The 22,836-nt window shown below is 38.3% G+C and overlaps 1 protein-coding gene across 1 annotated transcript in view; it reads right to left on the reverse strand.

Annotated features, from left to right (window-relative positions):
• Window positions 1-1,262: 1,262 nt before the first annotated feature.
• Window positions 1,263-22,836, reverse strand: part of LOC118792440 (triadin-like) — a 38,630-nt gene continuing 17,056 nt past the window's right edge. Inside the window, exons 8-17 of the mRNA XM_036550292.1 lie at window positions 17,264-17,272; window positions 16,917-16,982; window positions 15,998-16,123; window positions 9,607-9,714; window positions 6,486-6,524; window positions 4,559-4,588; window positions 4,417-4,446; window positions 3,629-3,664; window positions 3,471-3,503; window positions 1,263-1,267 (exon numbers count right to left, since the gene is read on the reverse strand). Of these exons, the coding sequence (XP_036406185.1) occupies window positions 1,263-1,267; window positions 3,471-3,503; window positions 3,629-3,664; window positions 4,417-4,446; window positions 4,559-4,588; window positions 6,486-6,524; window positions 9,607-9,714; window positions 15,998-16,123; window positions 16,917-16,982; window positions 17,264-17,272 (482 nt within the window). The remainder of the gene's footprint in view (window positions 1,268-3,470; window positions 3,504-3,628; window positions 3,665-4,416; window positions 4,447-4,558; window positions 4,589-6,485; window positions 6,525-9,606; window positions 9,715-15,997; window positions 16,124-16,916; window positions 16,983-17,263; window positions 17,273-22,836) is intronic.

The following is a 22,836-nucleotide window of genomic DNA, read 5'->3' on the forward strand; positions in this document are numbered from 1 at the left end:
AGCTTTAATGGAGTCTAACTCTGGGCAGACTAATACAGCAGCCTTAAAGGAGTCTAACTCCACGCAGACTAATCAAGAAGCTTGAATGAAGTCAAACTCCACACATGCTAATCTAGCAGGCTTAATGGAGTCTAACTCCACGCAGACTAATCTAGCAGGCTTAATGGAGTCTAACTCCTTGCAGACTAATCTAGCAGGCTTAAGAGACATACTTCCCCTTTTAGGCCATTTCTTTTTTGCTGTAGAATGAGGAAACAACAATAATTACAGAGAATTGGTCAAAAACTGCTTGGTGAAAACAAGGAAACATATTATATTCCAGTGCAGTTTGAGCTGTGGATCTGCTCATATGAATGTTGGGGCCTTTTAAAGGTCTGTGTGAGGTCTGCTAGACTGTTACATGCTGTACTTTGTGTCAATCAGACACAGTGAGAGGGTCTATGATTATACTACTTGTTGGCTTTGCACTGACCAAATAACCTGCCAGTGAAGGGGGTGATTTTCCTGTCTTACACAGTAATGAAACACTGATTATACTTTGCATCATCACATATTTCATAGGATTGTAAAGTCTGTATGTTAAGTGTTAAGTTCTTGTGTGATGGGTAACACTAATTCAAACAGCAGGTCAGATAGGAACGATATTACAATGTCATCCCACTGCCAGAGAGGTGGACGGCTCAGAATGATGTATGGTATGGATGTATGGTATTTTGGGTGGTATATTAATGATGGATTAATTGCTTTCCAGGTTAAGTTTGGAGACTATAAATGTAAATCATCACTCAAATATGTTTACTTTTTTTCCTTAAATGTAACATATGTACACATATCTACATATGTGTACTTCTGTTCACATATTTTCAAATAATAGTACGCAATGAATGTCTCATATATTTAAGAAAGTGTTTAAAATACTAAAGTCAAAACCTCTTTTAACTCATAACTTTAAGGTACAACCAGTATTTATGTTCTCTTCCAGCATCATGGAAAACTCACGGAAATCATGGAATATTTTAGCTTTCAGTTCCTTCTTGGCTTTTAAAAGATGCAAAAGAAAACTTTAAATCAGGGATCACAGAAGGATGGGGATTTATTATATAAATGCTGTATATTTTGTATATTTCTCTCTATATGCATTTAAACACATGGTCTTTTTGTCCCCTGTTACAACAGTGTGCAAGACTGATTATACATTTTGTCTCATGCAAGAACACACTGGACAACTTTCGAGGATCAGAGGATGCAGAGTCAGAATCTGATCAAGCTGGATCACACAGAAACAGAAGCACTAAACACTACACAAATGTGTTGTCATGGTAATATACACCCTTTTTCTTTTCATCTAAGAGAACCGGCACAATTTTCCATTGTATAGTTTCTTCCAACTCCAGGTCCACAGACTGCTACCTAAGTCTTATACCTATAGAAAGCGTTTTACTGACATGTGCAGGATGTAATGCTCACAGTACACAAAAGAGCAAATTGCTTTCTTGGTATTATTTATTTATAAAAGGCTTCATCTGCTGAAACATTTGTCAAATCAGTTTGTGAAGTGAACAAGATCTCCCGGGTATTATGTATAAATATTATTTGACAGTTGGAATTGGTCTGCATTTATCAATATCAAATGCATTAACTTGCAATTTTTTTCAAGAAAAATCCCTATGTCACTACAGACAATAATTACAGAGATTGATTCATTTCTGGAAGATCTTTGATAAAACTACTATCTAACAGCAGGGGGCAGTGTTGCAGGATACTACAGAATTTGATCTCAAACAAAGGGAGAGGACTGAGTCTTTTGTCTCGCTCCCCGCTCTCTATTCTATAATTATGCTCTTGATTGTTCATTTTGGGATAAAGGCTTTAGCATGGAAATGCATCTGATCCTTTCAGCTTTCAAAAAATAAATCTTCACAAAAACACACTCTGTTATGGTATGGCTGGGTAATTAAATATAACAAACTGAATAATTTGAGAAATTAGACTAATTAGATCACTGGGGAATTGTTCAACACTGGTGCCATGTGGGAAGCTATGACATATTGTTTGTTAATATATATATTAAACTGAGCTTTTTTTATCTCTTAACTTAGCTTTTTAGTCCTTATGAAAATGTGGGTATGAAAAAGTTCTATGGTACTGTTGGATTTTTCCCAGCATTAACTGTCATTGGGCTTGCATGATTGGCCATTTCTGTTCAAAGAATCCTTTCAAATAATCCTTTATCAAAATATCTTGACATCATTGATATTGTGTTATTGATAATTTGGCTGCATTATGATCATGGCAGAGGGCTTTATTATTTATGTGCCACTCATCAATTTCATCTTAACAAGCTGGTTTATTCTCTCATACGGTGCAGAAATGGACAAAGTGAAATTTGCTTACGCTTGTTTATTAGTCTGTGAATGACTTTCTTTCAATCCCTGTCCTTTATTAAGATTATGAACTTCTCAAAGAATAAACGACAATGAAACTGGTACATAATAGAATACGGCTCGTGATCTTATTAGTCATTCAAAAACATTTATTTTCAAGCTAAAGAAAGTATCTCTGGTGAGAACGTGCACACACTGAAACATACTGTAACTCTTTCATCTTCTCAGCTGTCAGAAATGAGTTATTACTGTTTCTGCCAAGAAAGCCAACACAGCCAGAGGCCTGTCCCTCCCTGGAGCCTGCCCAAACCAGGGCTGGAGTTATCTTTTCACACTGCTGATGTGCTCATTTCAGAAAACATCAAAGGAATGTTTTTTTAATCTGTCAATACATTAATTTAAGCAAAAGTTAATATGAATATATTTAAAAGCACAGTATAGGCTTCTAATGGCAACATGCATCACCCTTATGTTTAAGTTATGTTTAAGTGAGCATTACCATTTGCGGATATGGCCACCTGCTTTTCCCAAAGGGCAGGTTAAGGGGAAAAGGTTGCCAATTTAAAATGATTATTCAGTCAGTCCCCACAATCGAGTCTGCATCTGAAAAGTGCTGAACTAGTTTTAACACAGCGTTTCCACCTGCCATGGTACAAATCTAATTTTTGAAAATGAATGAAATTGGATCTCTTGGAGTGCAATATCCATCATTGCTACTTTGGGATTGTGTGCAGAATGCTTTGACAGTGCTTGACTGGTCCTCACTGGCTATGCAATGCTACCAAGCTGAAGAGCCTCTTCTGATGCCAATGCAGAAAATCACTGACAACAGTGTGAACAACATTGCTGACAAAAAAGGGTTTTTTTTCCAAGGTTATGTTCCCTTTTTATTTATTTAACAATGTTTTAGTTAATTGTGACTGCTGAATTCAAGATGTATGAGACACACATTCAAAACAGTACAGTAACACCAGCTGTAATTCTTTACTGTACAGTATACTGTTTAAATTACTGATTAAATTGCAGTCTGGAATCAATTTAAGTGAGACAAAGCAGCACAGTTAATGGCAGGTATTAGATACATACCTTCTTTCACCTCTTTCTTTTTCTCAGGTTTCACTGTAATACACAGAAATGTAACAGAACAACCACAATGCATAGTCATCTTATTATCAGTACTTCAACAATCCCAAAGACATTTTAATAACTACAGTTAATCATAATGTGGAGTGTGGATGCCATACCTTCCTTCTCCTCCTTCTTCTTTTCTCTAAGTTTTACTGGAACAGAGATAGTGAAAACGTTTAGCTGAAGCAATAGAAATGAACTTGTGCTCAGAAGCTCTATAATTATAGAGTAACATAAAGAGTTGAATTTCTTATTAAAATGCTAGTTCTCTCACAGACAAAAACAAGTATGAACACAGCTTCTTTCTCAATAACATCATCATCTCATTATGAAGACCTGAACATCAAATGTGAACATCAGATAGCACTCATTTAACATGTGAGTGGGCAAATAAGCATTGAGCTTGTGAAGTTGTGGTGTTTTAAGCGAAATGCTACATCCTTTCGTGAGTCAGGCTGAAAATGAAACTTCTCCATGAGCACAGTTTGGCCTGTTCAGCTATCAACACAGCAAATGGAAACAATTGTGTTTCTACTGAGAAAAAAATAAAGCTCAGATTTATTTGTAAGTCAAACATAAATATAGACTGAATCCAGAAGATTGTCAAAGGAACACACATTTGTAAAACACAGTTGGATGATAGACTATTTGGATCTATTACATTTTTCTACTTAAGATTTTTATATGTTGATGTAAGTTTATGGATTCCCAAAGTCACAATAGTCACAATTACATTATCCACAAATACATGCAAAATTATATAACCTTTACCACTGAAAAGATTCTGTAACCTTTACCACTGAAATGATTCTGTAAAATAATTATTCAATAATTCAAGCTCTTGCCAACTTATATGGTAGTGAGAAATGTTAAGAATCTTTTAACAGACTAAACAGATACATACCCTCTTTCTTCTGTACTTTTTCAGGTTTATCTGCAATATAAAACAAATACGTCAATTTGTAGTAGTCATTCAAGCTCTTGCCAGCCTTTATGGTAGTGAGAAATGTCACCAATCTTTTAACAAAGACTAAATGGATACATACCCTCTTTTTTCTGTACTCTTTCAGGTTTATCTGCAATACAAAACAAACAATTCATTTTTGCATTTTTGGAGGGCACCTACACAGCCATTTAAAAAATGCTGAATAATTTTCACTATTTCATGCAAGCTCTGCTAGAACAGTCAAGCTGAATGCAATTTGTTGTACAATGTGTAAAATGTTTTTAATTCTAAATCAGTATATTTATACATTGATATATTGTACAGTATATACTCTTGCCTGACTGCATGTCTGATGTTTTATTTTTGTAAAACTCAAGTAGGGAAAGTTGTGCTGCTCTGGTCAAAGCAAATTCAACTCATCCTCAGTGATTTGAGATTAGCCAGCAACCAATGTTCTTACAGTGAACTTCCCACTTATAAGCAATTGTATGCGTAGCCAAACAATAAATGGAATCCTTGGGTCATTAGGCTCCCAGTCTTTCTAATGCAGTTCACTTTGCCCCTTTCCTCTGAGTTACACATTAGAATGTTCACATACATAACTGCTGCATTACTCCATTTTGTCCAAGGACACTTGCATTTGTGCGACTGGGTTTTCTATGCAATTTCAAGACACTACTACTGTGTTTTTCTGTCTTCTCAGGGAATTTCTCAGGGGATTCCTGACAGAATTTCTCAGGGATTCATGGTTACATTTTGATCCCTTTGCTCTGACAAACCGTGTGCTTTTCGCACAATAATATGAAAGTTCTCAGGTGATTCCATGTTCTGGAGGATTAGCTGTATATTATCAGAAATTAATGAGCTTGGACGCATATGCAGTTCTAAAAGAAGGATGACAGACATTACTATATTCACACAAGCCTACTCCGAGCACCCCTCCCCCAACCACCCACTGCTTAGCCAGCTATCTAAATGCAAAGCTAAAATGTGTGCATGCATGTCTGTGTGTCATGTTCTGTTGATCTCAGCACCAGAAAGTGAGAGCACTGCTGCGATCACATGAAACCATTATTGGCAGAAGACAAGCTTTGCAGTCTTTCCTTAGGTTTGAATAGCCTAAGCAGGTGTTACCTATTTAAAGCAATTTGCCATTGATGTTTTTGCTTTTGTTTTGCTCATTGTTTTTGAAACCTATAAAAAGTAACACTCACTTAAGTTTGCTATTCAAAGGGCAAAGCATTCAGCACAGTGTTGTACTGGAACCTGACAACACTGTACTTTGTCATGTTAGTTACCAACACTTATGAGTCTACGGTGTATTAGCCTATCACAAGTGCTGCTCAGATACAGTATGTTATTTGCTGAGAAAACACCCAAAGCTCCAATCTTTCAGCAATTATGCATCATATAATTTGGGGCTCTATCAAATACCCTTTTTTCCCACTGGTTTAGTGAGACGTTCTTTTCGTTTGGCTAAATGCAGAACACAGAAATAATGAAAATGAAACCGTCAGTACCACCAGAACACTCCTGTCATTAGAATAGAAGCCTGTGCACTGTCCACAGTGAAAAATGAGTGGATGGTATAATGTCATGGAATAGATTCATTTAAGGATGTACATAAATGATTTAACTTGCAAAACATGTACTGACTGCATGCACTGATACTCTTTCACATTCTTAAAACTTTCAGAAAAGACTTTTTCCTCAGCCTTTCCATTTCATTAGAGTGGCAACTGTAAAATCATGACAGATATTTTTCCCAGAACCAAGGTGGTTGGGCCTTCACTTCCAACCACAAATGGTGTTGTGGTCTTTTAGCATATCATAGTTATGTAATATTTATGCATCTCTTTTCTTAAGCTGGTAACACAACCTTTTCCCCTTTCTGCATGGAAAAAATGAAGATGTTCTACCATATGATTGATGCATCCCTTTAGTATGATCTTTCAATTCTCTTCAGAAAATAACAGTTCACACAATTGTGAAATAGCAGGTCTGTTATTAAAGGCTATTAAAGTTACCTGTTTCTTTGGGTTCTTTCACCTTTCTGACCTTTACTGCTGAAAATGGATCAAACAATAAATGAATGAAAACCACATTCTGTCAAAAAAGACTTGTCAATCAACCCAACAATCGACCATTTAATAAACCAACCAACTAACTGGTCAGATAATTAATCTATCCATCCACCTCTTCATCTACACATCTATCCTCCCCTCCATCTATTTATCTGTCTGTTCATCCATATGGCTCTTAAATATATCAGTAATAAATTATTCTTATGGGACAGAACTTCTGTTATTGTAGGCACTTGCACTTGTCATGATTATTTACCTTTGAGATTAAATCTGATTTCAGATACGATAGCTTATTGAAATGAGGGTCTATATTAGACATGTTAAATTATATAAATACCAGATTGTAACTGAACAAGAATACACATAGCAAATTAATTTGTATTTTCTATGTACTGAGAGCATATTTTGAAAATATGGTTTAACAATTTGTGCTTACAGTAAAAATTTAAGCAAGCTTTTGTTTTATGCATTCATAACTCAATGGGATATTATTGGAATTAATTTTAAAAGTGGTGGCTATAAGTCACAGGATATGAATATGACAGTTTTATTAGAAATTTGGATACCATGAATTTGTCAGAATTAATGTGACACTTTTGATTGAATGGTAACCTTTCAAGGAGGAGATGGAATCTTTGCAATACAGCAAACAGGCAGAAAAATAACCGCAAAAGTGTAACTATAACTATAACAAATAACTGCCTGTCATAGAGCCTGTGGCCTTGGGCTCTCTGGAAAAAGAAAATGTAATATGTGATACACACGCACACAGAACCGGGCACACACACACACACACACACACACACACACACACACACACAAGAAAATGACAATGTATCAACTTTAAGTAAATGTTAATTTGCATTTAAAAATCAAATATTGAGCGTTTGTTCAAGATGTGCTTTCAGGGAAACTGTGAATGATTTTATCGGATTTTTATCAGACCACGTAAAATTTCAACATTTTATTACTCAGCCTTTCAGCAAGAAAACATAATCTGTATTATTAAAGCAGCATGCTCATTTTTCAATTTTCATTCTTTTCTTTTGTTTTTTATTGACCTCTCCCGTCGAAGCAAGGTAAATTTATAATTACTTTTTTACAATGTTGCTTTTTTTACTTTTCCTTTATCACTAGCAGAGTAAAGGTGGATACAAGGTGAATACAAGAATTGCAAAAAAATCATTACATCACGGCTACATAAACACTACATTACCACATGAGAGGTGATTGGGCACAAGTATTGAGGCGATTTAAACTGATAATTTTAAAGCATGAAATAAAGTAAAACAGAGACTACTATGTTCCATTGATGAAGAGAGCCAAGCCTTCCAGTCATCAATGTGCAGTATGTTGGAGAGAGGACTTGATCCAAGGGCAATCACACACCGTCTGGGAAATTTTTATCCTGACAGTGGCAGTGTAGCATAGTGGTAAGGAGCAGGGCTTGTAGCCAAAAGGTTGCTAGATTGATTCCCCATTGAGGCACTGCTGTTGTACCCTTGGGTAAGGTACTTACCCCAGAATTGCCTCTCTAAATATCCAGCAGTATAACTGGGAAACATGTAAAAACTGTCACCTATGTAAGTATCTTTGGATAAGACTGTCTGCTAAATAACAATACTGTGCTGTAATACTGACAAGATGTTAGAAATTAATATGGTCACCATACCAGGTCATGAGTGCCTGCACCTTGTAAAGACTGTTTGCTTCCATGCTGCCAGTACCACTGCATTAGGACTGTGAAGCTCATCTGTGAGGGGGGACCTATACAGACAGTTTTCTGGCCAGATAACCACATGCCGCTGGCTGACCAGTGCACTTCCGCACAACAGAGTCAGAGGACATCGGGCATCAGCAGTACTAAAGAGGAGACTTGGCACTAATTGAGCTGGCTTTCTTTGGCAAAGAATCAAGAGTTTGTGTAAATCATGATGAATGCCCTGAATTTTACTGAGGAAAAACAAACTGCAATGGTAAAGGTCATTTCATTGTGTCGATTAACATTTGCCATTAGCAGGGTGCTCATGGGGGTCTGTTGGGAGGGAAATAGGCTAGCAGTATGTGAGGCCACCGCTGAAAGCAGCACTAGCTGCAGGCTTACACCTGCCACACATTGAACCATCTTGCAGATGCTCTGTTGTGGGTTTCTGTCTCACTTCTCTTGTAGAGTTGCAATGAGCACTTGCTTGTTCATTGGTTTCAGAGCCCTTAGACACCATCCCAGCTGACCCCACAAATGGTCGGTGGGGATAACGTCTAGTGAATAGGGCAGCCATGAAACAACAGCTTGTGCTACTGGACACAGGCAGTGTGAGGACATGTGATGTCCTTGCAGAATGCTGTCATGTCAGGATAGGTTGAAGGGCAGCAAGTGAAGCCCCAAGACTCAATGTAGTCTAAGGACCCACTCAATGTAGCCTGATATTTGCTGTCACATGATTTAAGTAATGAACAGGACTGTCTTCCAGTCACTGAGTGATCTATGAAGAAACTCTGGGCAAACTGAAAACTCAGGTAAATTCGTTTGTTCTGGCACAGTAAACAGTGCCAGCAATTAAATTACCCCCCGTGAAGAAAAGCAACCAAAATGCTCTCATATAAACCCAAGCTGTTCAGAGCAAAGGAGAAAATGCATTCCCCCACAGAAAAGAACTTATTCATGTTCATCCTGCCACTAATCTTTCTTTCCTGCCTCCTACGGTTATCTAGCAGAAAGATTTGATTGACAGTTCAACTGCAGTAAACCCTGTCCTACCCTCAAAAAAAGAAAAATCACAACTAAATAAAGGAACACAGCTTTACAGCAACACATTTTCAAATTAAATGAGTGACATTCCAAAGAATGATAAATGATAAAGTGTGTTTTTTCTTCAACCGAACCTTTCCACAATATCCTGTATGATTATTAGAAAATGGAATGTATGCTATATTATTATAAATATTGGAGGTATGTATGCTATATTATTATGAATATTCGAGATACTGAAATCCAATAGCTTTAATTCTACAGGTAGTGGTGTTTCTCTCTCTCCCTGCCCTCTCTTTCTTCCCCCACACCTACCTGCTTTTTTCACATCTGGCTTCATTTTGGCTGGTTCACGCTCCTTTTTGGCCTCCTTCAGCCGTTTGGCTTCCTTCACCTCCTTGGCAAACTTCATTTTAGGTCGTTCTAAATGTTGAGAAAAATATGACAGTGTTAGATCTCTGCAATGAATGAGAATGAGCCAACATTTCTGATATGGAATGAATATAATGTTCATATAATTTCAGACTGTATAAAAAGCTCCAATTTACTTGGGTGAAAAGAATTCTATTGTTGAAGATCTGTCTAATGGCTTTACCATTTATTATTGATGTCCTCCTGTATCAAGGAGACAGCAATCTAAAGCACAATCCATGAAGGTGAATAGTACCTTTCTTTGTAAAAATGTTGAGTACTTATTGGTGATTGCTGCCTACAAAAAGAAATGGGAAATCATGTAAAATGCTTAATGGGCCAAAATCTTTCAGAGGTCAGACGCCAGAATAAAAACGTTGGTATTTTAGGGAACTCTGTTACTGTAGGTATCATTTCAGATGGACATACTGACTCTTACAGCTTGCTCTGGCTTTTCTCTTCGCAGCCAACAGGAGAATTAGCAATTTGTGCTTTCATGCTGTTTCTGAGACCTTACAAATAGCTTGTTAGATGTTTCTCACTGCATTGAGACTGCAGGCCTATTCCATGACGCAGCCTTATATAAGCCACGGTCATACAGTAGGTCAGAGAGCAAGAGACAGAGGTAACAGTCTCATCACACAGACCCCTCCTCCCACTATCTCTCCTCGTGCACCTCTCGCCATGGTGATGGCTCGGTATGAAGCAGGAGTCTGAGGATGTGTGTTGAAAAGAGACATGCCACTGGCTGACAGCATGTGGGTTTCTGGTTGTTAAGGCACACATAAAATAAACCTGGGAAACTCCTACACCACCAGCAGGTGATGTTCTTTGTCACGGGAGGCACAGTGAGTGAGGCTTGAGACCTGGGCCTGATATTTTTAGATGAAACGTGAACCCAGTTTTACTGTCAGAGCAGCTGTGGCGAAGAAGCCCACCCTAGATATCCTGCAGATTATGAGATCTGTCATGCAGTGTCAAAATACTAAAGTGATTTTCACAGATGAATATTCCCATTTTATTGCTCCTATCTTCTGTGGACCTTGTTTCACTGACCACTGTTTTGTGAGTCACAAGGTCAGCGCTCAGCCTGTTCTTTGCCTGTTTTGTTTACCCTCTTGTACAAACACTGGGCGGAATGAATCATTTTGGATGCAGACAACTGCGCATGAATCAATACGGTTTGGGAGGTTTGTGTTATATGGGGAGCTTTATAAAAAAAAGTATAAGTATAAATAAACAAAGGATCTTCCAGAAGCACGCGCAGTGACACAGAGCGTTTCATGGTGATAGAATGCAGCAGCCGTGCTGCGCTGTGCTTCGCCTCTGCGCAGACCGGTGTAGGACGGACAGTAAATCTATATGCATTTTATGATGTTGTGTTTTGCGTTCGCTTGAAGGAGCACAAAGTGATGTTGTCTCTCTCTCTCTCTTTCTCTCTCGCAGGCTAGCCGGTGCATCTCACTGATGCTTTACTCTCAGTAGATTCAGGGATCAAGGCTGCCATGCAGTCTGGAGCTTTACTCTCAGTAGATTCAGGGATCAAGGCTGCCATGCAGTCTGCAGCTCAGGGGAGGGGAACCTTCCTGTTGTGTAATCGTGCAGCGTTCCTGACACACTAAGCAGAACCCAGCCAGCAAGACACTCTCCGCTACTTTTACACCTCAGCGGTGCCACACTCTCTGCTCTCATGTACTTAACCAGGCTACTGTCATCTCTTATTGACTCTTCCGATTGAAATCCCCAAAAGATCAGTGTTAGGAATTGTGATTTGTTACAAACATTTATGTTACAAACATAATGAGATCATGCTAAGCTAGGTTGGGAAGCAAACAGTTTTGACATCAAATTAAGACGAGATAAATGGTGAAAATAATTTTACATAAGTAAAGAAGGTAAAGTTCTACACATAGGCACTTAGTGTCAAGACTTTGCTAGGCTTTATGCCCCCTAGTGCTACAACATTATTACTGACATTCCCTGCTGAGGAAGCTGCTTATTCAGTGACTGAGTGTGTGAGTGAAAGGCATGACCAGTTGTAAGGCTGCTGTCTCCAGTCTCACCCAGGGTAACGCAATCCACAGCGTTTTTATGAGGAGCACAAGTCAGAAGGCACACAATGTTAGAAATGCTTAGGCCTTGTTGAAGAAACTGTCTAAATACAGACATTGTGTTGGAGTGGTCTAAAGAGGCAAATAGCTTGCATTATTAAAACTACACAATGCCACCGTTATATAGGCTATATTATGTGTATTAACTCCAGTTTGCATCACTATGTTATAAAAAATACAGAAACTCTACATGAGCACATATAAATACATGTCCACGTGCAACAAGGCTTTACGAAGAGAGTCAGGATGTTTAATCTCTTTAGTGTTTAAAGCTAGCAGGACTAGATCTAATTCAATTTAACATTGATCTGATTTAAAACATTTAAAGCAAATAATTAGATAAACTGCTGTGGCTGGAAGGCTCTGTTATGACATGGGGTGCATTGTCCTGGCAAGGTTTAGGTTCATTCAACCCCCTACAGGGCAAGGTAAATGCCAATAAATACAAAGCTATACTGAGTGATCACCTTCATCCTATGGTGAAGTATTTCTATCCTGATGGGAGTGGTCTCTTACAGGATGACAATGACCCCAAATCCACAGGTCATTACTGAATGGTTTGGTGAACATGAAAATGATGTAAACTTCAGTAACCTGTACTTGAAGCTTAGTAGCATTCTGATGGTAGAGGCTGCAGTCAGAGTCTGACCTACCATAACCTATTTAAGCGACAAATTCAATCTCAAACGGAGACAGCAATTGCTACAAAAGATCTGAAGCGGCATTAAAGCAGTATTACTTTCTGTTGTAAACACTGGGGTTAGATTGATTCAACCCCAAATCAATTCAGAGTTGATTCACTGCTTCAACCTTGCCAACCAGAATTAGGTATCTCACTTCCCCTCTGGCTCCACAGCAAACAGCACAAGACAAGATACAGCTGTTTTCCAAATGGAGCCTGAGATGCCTGAGCCCGGTTGCAACATTGTTGACATGGCACTAACAAAGAAAACTGAGCATTTTAGAGTTCCTTTTAAAAAGTCAAAAGGATAGGAGTACCCTGTTTGTGTATGCACCCCAAGCAGGTAAAAGCTGACCACATGAAAACTATACTAAGAGCACAAATGCAAATCCAAACAGTGACACTGAAAATCAACAAAGAACACAGCTGTTTAATACAGTACAAATTTAGTTTTTTGAGTGCATTTATAGACAGATAGTTTCATTTAAATTCATGCTTATATTCAGAAACACTGAAAGCTGCCACACGACACCAATTTACCTGATGTAATGTTTTAAAAACTATTATCATGGTGGACAACCGTGGATTTCATTAATAACCTTTTAAAAATCAGTTCTTACAAGTACTGTTGTATTGACTTTTGTTCTTAACATAAGAGGTTAATATACTACAAGCTGATATTACAGAATGTGCAAAGTGTGCCATGGGGACTCAGGTAAAAAGGAATATATTTAGTAACAGGAGAGAAAATGAGAACAACTGAGAAAGCCACCTGGTCAGAAAACTAAGGCAAGTCTCAAACAGCAACAGCTGGTGGCATTAGGAGGGTGGATAAAACAGACTATATTCATAACTGCAGACCTCTGATACATGTTACTAATATTAAAAAAAAAACATAACTATGAGAAAACAAGAACCACTATATAACCGCTAAGTATGCATGCATGTGGAAGTTGGAATATGTGTTTTATATAAAATTTTGCATGAGCCTACATTAACTCCTGTTACTGATATTAACGTACAATGCAGTTGAGTAATTCTACTGCTGTCAGACCAACATGCCGCACCATGTCTGTCTGCATCAAAATCTTTCACAGCAACAATATTGACATACTAAAGAGAAGTATACAATTAAACCATTATGGTGATTCTAAGTGTACACTTTCTGTAGGAAGACCTGTTCATCATCAGCTTATCACCATACACATTGAGTAACAAATTATTAAATGGTGCATCATTATCATTATTAGATACATACATATATGCATACTAACTCTGTAATAACTTATATATAATAACTTGATATGACAGAATAAGTAAATATATTCCTGTATCGGCATGTAATAGAGTGGATGTATAATCCATCACACTAATTGTTTCCCATTTTTATTTAAAAATGTACACTATATTGTGTAAAAGAGTGATGTCTACAAATAACAGAATAGGCTTTAATTGCTCAAATTAACTGCAATTTTATTTTCTTGTTGTAAATATGGGCCAAAAATATATATTCCATTCTAAACCTGAGCAGCAACAATCATCTTTCAAATGCATGTTTCAGACAGATTTGAAGATCAATGTGGAAAATTAATCCCTACTCATAAAGATGAAGGTACGTAAAAAGAGGCTGCCTCTTAAAGACTTTGATCCACTCGGCTATAGTGAAGGCTTTATGACTTACACCCAAAGGGCTGAGCGGGTTTATTCAGAGCGAACACGGGCATGAGACACTGTCAAGGAGATGAGGAGTGAAACATCGAACAGCCCAGGCATTTACAGGCGTTTTCAAGTAACGGCAAACCATCCACATGTGAACACATGTCAAACCACACAGCAACATAACTCAAATTGATCTGCGGCATAAGCGGAAAAGGGCAACACAGAAAATGAATGGGAGATCAAAGTCTGCGCTGAATCCTCTCCCCTCTCTCCCCCTCTCCCTCGCTCGCCCCCCTCTCTTGTGCCAATTCCCTTAACTCTGTGCCACACTGCAGCAAAATAATGTTCAGCTCTTCATAAAATCCACTTTAATAATGCGTGCCCTTCCATCTACTTAAACACCCAACGTGATAATAATCTCGGGAAACTCTTTGCAATAGAATCTAAAACCATGACCTTTACTGTTTCTGGTAGCACTCCAAACAAAAGTGAAAATACATCTTAGCACACAGTACTTATGTATGGGACTATTTGTTGAAGAATGTTATCACAGCATCGATCTTTCATCCAACTATTAGACGCCCCTTCGTACATCTCTGTGTATTATTTATTATAAAAGGGTAGTTACCTAGCTAATCTAGCTTGATGTTTTGTTCTAGCAGGCTAATTGTCTTGAAATGATTTCAAGTGCTACTGTAGTGACTACATAGCAATCAAACCGTATTAGCTACCAAATTAGACACACACACACACACACACACACACACACACACACACACACACACACACACAGAACTACCAACATTCTCCCCATTGAATGCTACTGAAAGTGTACTGGCCCACGTCAATACTAGCGGCAGTTCCAGCAGGAGGGGAAAACTGCTTGTTCACTTGGAATAAATCCACAGAAGAAGTGATACTCTAACATCACCCACATCCAGGGTCTGGGGCTAATGAAATTTACAGTCCAGGTTTGGCCTCAAATTAGATGGTAAAGACAACACGACTGACCAGAGCTTACTGTTCACATTCCAAACTGAGATTTTATATTTTATGTGGGTAGTGAGAATAGTTTAGTGTCAATTTCAGTGAAAATTATCAGACTTGGTTACCAAAACACAATTGGGCAGTCCTGTTCCAATGGTCACATCAAAAAGCTTGTATCCCTCAAAATCAAAATCCCTTATTACCTCAACAGAGTAGTCATATCAGTTATTATTTTTGGAGATGGTGTGTTAGAAACATTTAAACAGATTTAACTCTAATCCACGTCAGTAAAAAACAACAACAAAAAATATCCTACTAATCTACTGATTAAAAATCTAATGAGGAATCTCTTTGATCTGATTCTGTGAAATCGAAATTTATATGTAGGCCATTCCTTTTAATATGGGCCAGATATAAGCTATAAGACAGTGGTGCCTCTTCCTACAGAAGACGAATGTATCGTTAGAGGGCTTTATCAGTTACAGTCCTAATGAACAGCTCAAATGCTTGTAGCGAAGCTTGTTAGGCCTCAGGCAGAGTTGTTCATTGGTTTTCTTCTATTGCGTGGAACGCTGCAGACTTAAGCGCTCTTGTGCAGTGTGTAATTCAAGCGTTATTCTCCTTCATAGAAATGTCAGCGGGCTGACAGCGCTGCAGCTGCCAACGCTCCGGCGTCTAAATTAAGCCCCCAGTCGATTCCTCTGTATTTGATCTCTCCTCTGTGCCATTCTCCTCTCTCTCCCTTTTTTCTGAGGAATTCACGAGGGCCCTTATCTCTCTCCTCGTCACCTCTGCGTCTGATTCGCGCTATTCAGCGTGGGCCAGAGCTGTCACTGTCTCTCCCGCGCTCCTTTACCTTTGATTTCTGTCTTCGGCCGCTTCTCCACTGCCTCCGCCTTCTTCTTTGGTTTCTCCGTTTTCCTTTCTGCCTTTGCCAACTTCTTCTCCTTCTCTTCCTTTGCAGCTTTTGATTCCCTTATCTCTGTAAATGCAAACAAGTTCCCGTCAGTGAATTGCATTGCATAGATTTACATGAGTAATTCATTTGTAGGGGTCATTTTTCAGTCGTAATACATATTTATCACTTAAATGTGAATTCTAATTTAATAGATGCTTATAAATCCTTCTAAAAGGATTTATATGGCCAGTGGTGTAGCACAGTGGAAATGAGCAGGGACTGTAACTGAAAGGTTGCTGGTTTGATATCCCGTTGGGGCCCTCTTGCTGTACCCTTGGGCAAGGTACTTAACCCACAATTGCCCCAGTAAACATCCGGCTGTAATGGATGCAGTATGTAAAAGTGTAACCTATATAAGTCACTCTGAATAAGAGCATCTGCTGAATGACCATAATCTAATGGGAATGTAAAATGCATGTCTGTGCTCTTTTAAATTCAGCGAGTTGTTATGAATGTAATGAATTGAACCCTTTTTAAAGTTATTATGATATTGCAGCAACAGGGTGGTGTCACTAGTGAGAGCAGGTAGCAGGAACTTATCACAAACCCTCATCCACCTCATCACAAAACTTGGGCTTTTTAGCTATGTGGTTATGCTAATTATTATTGTTGTTATTTTTGTTATTGAGCAGGAGACTGGGTCTCAGCTCCTAGCTCTGACATTAAGCTCATCTCCCCTTCCTAGACACCCCCTACCCGCCCATTATTTACATAGGCATAAAATATCAACAGAAATTGTCGTCATAAAATGACTTTGAGGCAACTAACCATAAAAAGTAGTGATATACAATATTACTGACACGTTTTCATCGTTTACCTTTGCGAACTTCTTTCTTTTCAACTTTTTCTTTTTTCTCTCTTATTTCTTTAGCCGGTTTAATGACTGAAATAGAAAGCAAGTTGAGTGCTGAGTACTGAAAAACACAGTTATACATGGTATAATACACACAATGGCATGCACTGACCTTTTACACGGTACAGGTCGACAAAAAATTCACACGTATGCTTATATAGTAATCTTTGCTACAATTACTTGATCAAAGCAGATACAACAGTACACTAGAAATGTTCAACCTTTTAACTCATAAAATATATATATATAGCATATTCAATTAGTATGGTCTTGTTTAAAAAACAAAAGCAAAAATAATTAATGTCTCTTACCTTTACGCTCTGTGAAAGGAAAAAAGGTGATGATTAGGCTCTATTAGTGTAATGTCTTTGTCAAAACAATGGCAACATTTATAATTAAGACAGCACAAAAAAATTAACATTTTACTAGGTGTTTCTATTTCATTATTTTTTAGAGCTGAACTCTAACTGTGGAGATCTGATATGAGCAATGCAAATAACCTGTATATCTTGATGAACATTTACAACGAAGTTTCAAAAAATGAATTGTAATATATCAATGGGAATAAAGTAATACAATGTACCAGACATCATCTATCTATCAATACGCATTCATCTAAAAAGATGAGAATGAACACTTGATATCAACAAATCTTTCTCCTCACTGTCCTGTAAGGCACATGAATGGCTTGACCCTAAACAGGAAACATATTGCAATGGAAAGATTTAATCTTTATCGTAACATCAGTCCCATTTCTGTCTCCTCTAAGACCATTCTAAATCTGCTTTTAGAAGTACAAATCTCCATTAGGAATAATAACCATAAATATAAACATAATCTATAAATATTATAAAACACAGACCCATAAGGGTCTGTAATTTATAAGGGTCTGAGGGCACAAGTATAATATGAAAAACAGAGATGGAGGAAACTACATTTACTATGACTGGCAGTATTTAGCCAAGCACACTATTAGTAAGCTAAGTACCTACTAGCATTAACCATTAGTACAACAACAACCATTAGTAAGCGACTCTTAAGAGATAACAAATACCTGGTAATACTTCAAACAATAAATAAATCACACTGAAAATATTGCAATGACTACAATGTAATAAAATCACAGACTCAATCTAAGGATTCTTTAAACAGAAGCTGTTCACAAAAAAAAATGAGCATTAGACACCAAAGAACTTATGAGAAAACTGGGTGGTCGCAGTTCATTATTATGTTCATTTTCATAACTACGAGGAAGTACCCAAAGCATTAATATGTACACATCAATAAAATGATAAAACTTCCATTAGCTTAAAGGTTACCTCAGATACAATGCTAATTTGATTGTGGCCTTTTCATATCAAACCATTTTGATATTTGTAGATCTGTGTAACAACCAGTAAATTACCTCACTAAAGTAGAACATGGCCAATATTATAAATACATTCATCTGATATTAGAGCATGCATCTTCTGCTACTACTACTAAAATGAAGGCCTACTACACACAAAAAAGTGGGTTCAGTAACATCCTGACCTGTTGAGACACTGTAGAAATCATGTGTCCACATCACTAGCATACAGCAACAGCTGTCACACGAGTAAGTGAGAGAGAGAGAACATACAGCATGTTTGGTCTGGACGTAGTGTCCCCCCTTCTGTCGTCCCCAAATGAACCCTAGTGATGCTGACATCGTCATTGCCTGTGTGACAGCTGACATCTTACCTCACGTGTCCCGGCTCGCTGACGGTGCTGTGGTGGAGGATTTGGATTACGGAGCAGAACATGTGTTCCACTAGCCAGGAATGACTGCATTATACTAGCACCCATCCCAGGAATATTTCCTTTAAACCCTGCGCACTCTCTAACAGTGACATTGTTGTTATTGCACCTTTAATATTAACCCACACTGTAGGATCTTTTTCAGCCTTTTTCAGAAAAAATTTAATCTTGTAACTATGGCAACCATCAACATTTTTTTTTGACAGTGTGTCAAGCATGCTCAAGTTGAAATCTGGATTCTAGATTACAATCAGTTATTACTTATATTATGATGTCTGATGAAGAATAAGAAAATTATGGTTAATCTATGTACATATGTATAATATATATATATATATATGTACAGTTCTGTCTTTATTATCAATGCCCAAACTGTTTTCCCCTGTTGTATTTACAATATTTGTTAAAAAAAATACATTGATTCTGTATCTGAAAAGTATCAGAAAAAAACCCTCCATCATATTAGAGCCAAATGGAAAAAAATAACAAATATGAAGTAATTTATTTCAATGGATATATTAAGTACATGTCTGTGATAATATTATATTAATTACAAGTATATTTAATTCTGAGGTTTGCCTAGTGAGGTTTAACCTTCAATTTTGAGAATAAACAGAAATCATAGATCAGAAAGAAACCAAATTAGCCTCTTAAATCCAAACTAATTTCATTTTGACTGTGGCAAATATCAACATACTAAATGGTGTGTTAATTGACTTATTACTGAAAGTGTTGCTATGGGTGGCTTCTACTGACAAGTAGTCAGCTTCACTTATGGCATGCAGCATCACCCATGTGATGGCATTAGTGAAATGAGATGAACTAAGTTACAGCATCACCCATTTGAATAAACACTGTCCCTGGCCATCTTAACAGTGTACTGAAATTGAAGTATAACATAGTACATTCTACTCTGCTTTGACAAAATATCAGTATTTTAAGACAAATTATTCCTGCAAATTTCAAAAGTTAAATTCTGAAAGCATAAAATAGAGACTTAAATAACCTTAATACCTTTCTCAGGCTGTTCATGGAGAACGTCGTCTTGTTCTCCACTGTCGTCCTCTGTGGTATGATCCACATCTTCAGGTTTACCTGAAATTGCTGGACCTTCTTCAGTTTTGATGCTCTCTTCTGGGATTAGTGTTGATTTGACAGCAGCCTCAGCTTCCAGTTCCTCCGTATCATCATCATCATCGTCGACAGCAGCAGCAACAGCAGCAGCTTCGTCATCAGTGTCATCCTCATCGTCTTCTTCATGCCTTTTGACATCTTGTTCAATTTTCTCACCCTCATCTTCAGCATCTTCCTCATCATCTGCGTCTGGCTTTTTGTTCTCAGTGATGTCAGCCAATTTTTGATCTCCCTGAGCATCTACATTATCACTCCCCTCCTGGTCCTCTTCATCAGCTCCCTCTTGAGTTTGAACAACGGAGCTTTTTTCTTCTTGCTCACCCTCAGCACCATCCTCATCCTCCCTACCCTCAGAACCAGCATCTTCATCACCATCATCATCCTCAGTGACATCATCCTCAGAGATCGCAGGGACACTATCCTCGGTGACGTCAGCAGCGATAGCAATGCCATCTTCATCACTAGCTACAACTGAGCTTTTCTCATCTTTCTCACCCTCAGCTTCCTCTCCAGCCTCATCCTCACCATCTTCCTCCTCATTATTCTCAATATAACTATCAGTAGTTACCTCATCAGTTGTATCATCATCATTTAAGTCACTGTCATCTTCAGACCCCTCCTTCTCATCCTTGTCAACAGCAATATTGTCCTCAACCTTATCATCATCATGATCTTCCTCAGTGACTTCACCCACTTTGCCGTCATTTTTAGCATCTGCGCTTTCTTCATCACTGTCATCATCTTCACCATCACTGCCACCAGCTTTATCAGCAGCAGTGTCATCTTCATGATCCTCAATGTTCTCAGCACCAGGATGCTTATCCACTCCATCATCCTCCTCCTCTTCATCATCAACAGCTTCTTTAGCATCATCTATAGGTCCACCATCTGACTGCTTGTCAGCAACGTTATCTTCTTCCTCTTTGAGGATGTCCTCCTCTTTAACAGCTTCAGCATCATGAGCTTCATCATCATCATCATCTTCATGATCATCTGTTTGGCTATCATCATCAGTGCTTTTTGCACCATCGACTGCATCAGTATCAGTAGCATCACCTTTGTCATCGTCGGTAATATCAAGATCATCTCTGACGTCTTCCCCATCACTATCAGCACTGTCTTCATCTTCGGCATGATCGCCAGCTTCATCAGTGTCAGTTTCATCTTGTTTAAGATCTTCATGTGTATCCTTGGCATGGTCAACTTTGTCATCTTCAAGGACTGTAGCTTCTTCAGCAATGGTGTCCGCTTTGTCAGGTTTGTCAGTGTCATCATCATCACCTGCTTCCTCTGTACTGTCCTTGATATCATCTCCATCTTCATCATCATCTTCAACAACTATTGTGTCACTGTCTTTAGCATCATCGCCATCATCCTGGACGTCATCTTCTTCAACTTGGGTGTCATCTTTTGTGTCTACATCATCATCATCAGGAGCAGCAGCAGCAGGAGCATCAGTATCAGCTTCCTCTTTGGCATCAATGTCTCCAGCATCATCAGCTTTTTCGTCATCATCATCATCATCAGCTTCACTTAGGGCATCAACATCCCCAACATCAGCTTTTTCATCTTCGCTATCATCATCTTCCTCATCATCATCTTTAACTTCATCTTCAACACCATCAGCTTTGTCATCATCAGAAGCAGCATCTTCTTCCACCTCACCATCACCTTGGGGTTCAACATCTTTAACTTCATCTGCAAGACTAGCAGCTTTGTCATCTTCATCATCATCAGCATCATCATCTTCATCAGCGACAGCAGTAGGTGCTTCATCGTCATCGGTGACATCATCAATATCATCGTCACCCTCTTCGTCATCACTGTCAGCTGTAGTTTCTTCATCAACATCATCAGCTTGGGTTTCAGTTTCATCAGCAGGTTCTTCATCTTTGCCACCCTCTCCTTCATCTTCATCATCATCATCTTCATCTTTGTCAATGACATCAACTTCATCATCTGAAATATTTTCCTCTACATCAATCTCTTCATCTACATCGTCTTCCTCATCATCATCAACTTCATCTGCATCTTCATCTTCTTCTTCTACATCCTCCTCTTCTTCATCACCTTCATCCTCATCAATGTCTCCATCATCATCTTCTTCCTCCTCCTCTTGATCGACTGAAGCTTGTTCATCGTCGTCTTCGTCCTCCATAAGTTCTGCAACTGCATTATTAAGCTGTTTGCTTTAACATTGCAAGCACACATCTCAGAAGGTGCAAAGGGCACAGGCTAAGAGGCTTACAGCTTGACCTCTCGCCCCAAAGAGTGAAAACAGTTGACAAGTTCTTAGACAGAAAGTGTTTCACTCAGCATAACATGATCAAGTCACTTCCCTGAAGCTGCTTATGCCACACGTTGCTTTGTGTTCCCCCGAGCAAGAAAAGGTATATCTATATCAACTACTTTTACGGAACTCCCTCATGAATCATTAATTCAGAACCTCTCATAAACTTTGCAACAATGTGGTATAAACAACTACAGTAAAAACAATTTTTCCATGCAGGAATCTTTTAAAACACTCCTCAAAGAGATTTAAACTCAAACGACTGTGCACTGATGCATAGGTAAGGTAACAGTGATAACAGTTGAACGAGCTGACCAGTTAGATAGTTGCAAAAATGGGTCAGTTTTGGTCAATCAGTCATTTGAAGGGTCACCCCCCCACACACAGTCAGGCGGTCCACAACGAAGGGGGCCCCTTTCTCTAATCTGACACTTTTTCTCTGATAAGTCCCTCATGCTGTGCACCTCAGAGTTAGGAAAAAAGGTGGAAGAACCAATCTGTGCAAAAACCACGGAATCCCACACAGACCACCACAATCTCCATACAAAAACAAACCAGAACAAATCAACCAAGTAAAACAACATGAAATGAAAAACAAACATAAATAACTCCTGTTCAGAAAATCATAATAAAGTCTGGCCTTTAAAGCCAGCAATTATGTACATCAAGTACATTACCATC

This window comes from Megalops cyprinoides, chromosome 17 (genome assembly GCF_013368585.1).
Source record: "Megalops cyprinoides isolate fMegCyp1 chromosome 17, fMegCyp1.pri, whole genome shotgun sequence".
Lineage (NCBI taxonomy): Eukaryota > Metazoa > Chordata > Actinopteri > Elopiformes > Megalopidae > Megalops > Megalops cyprinoides.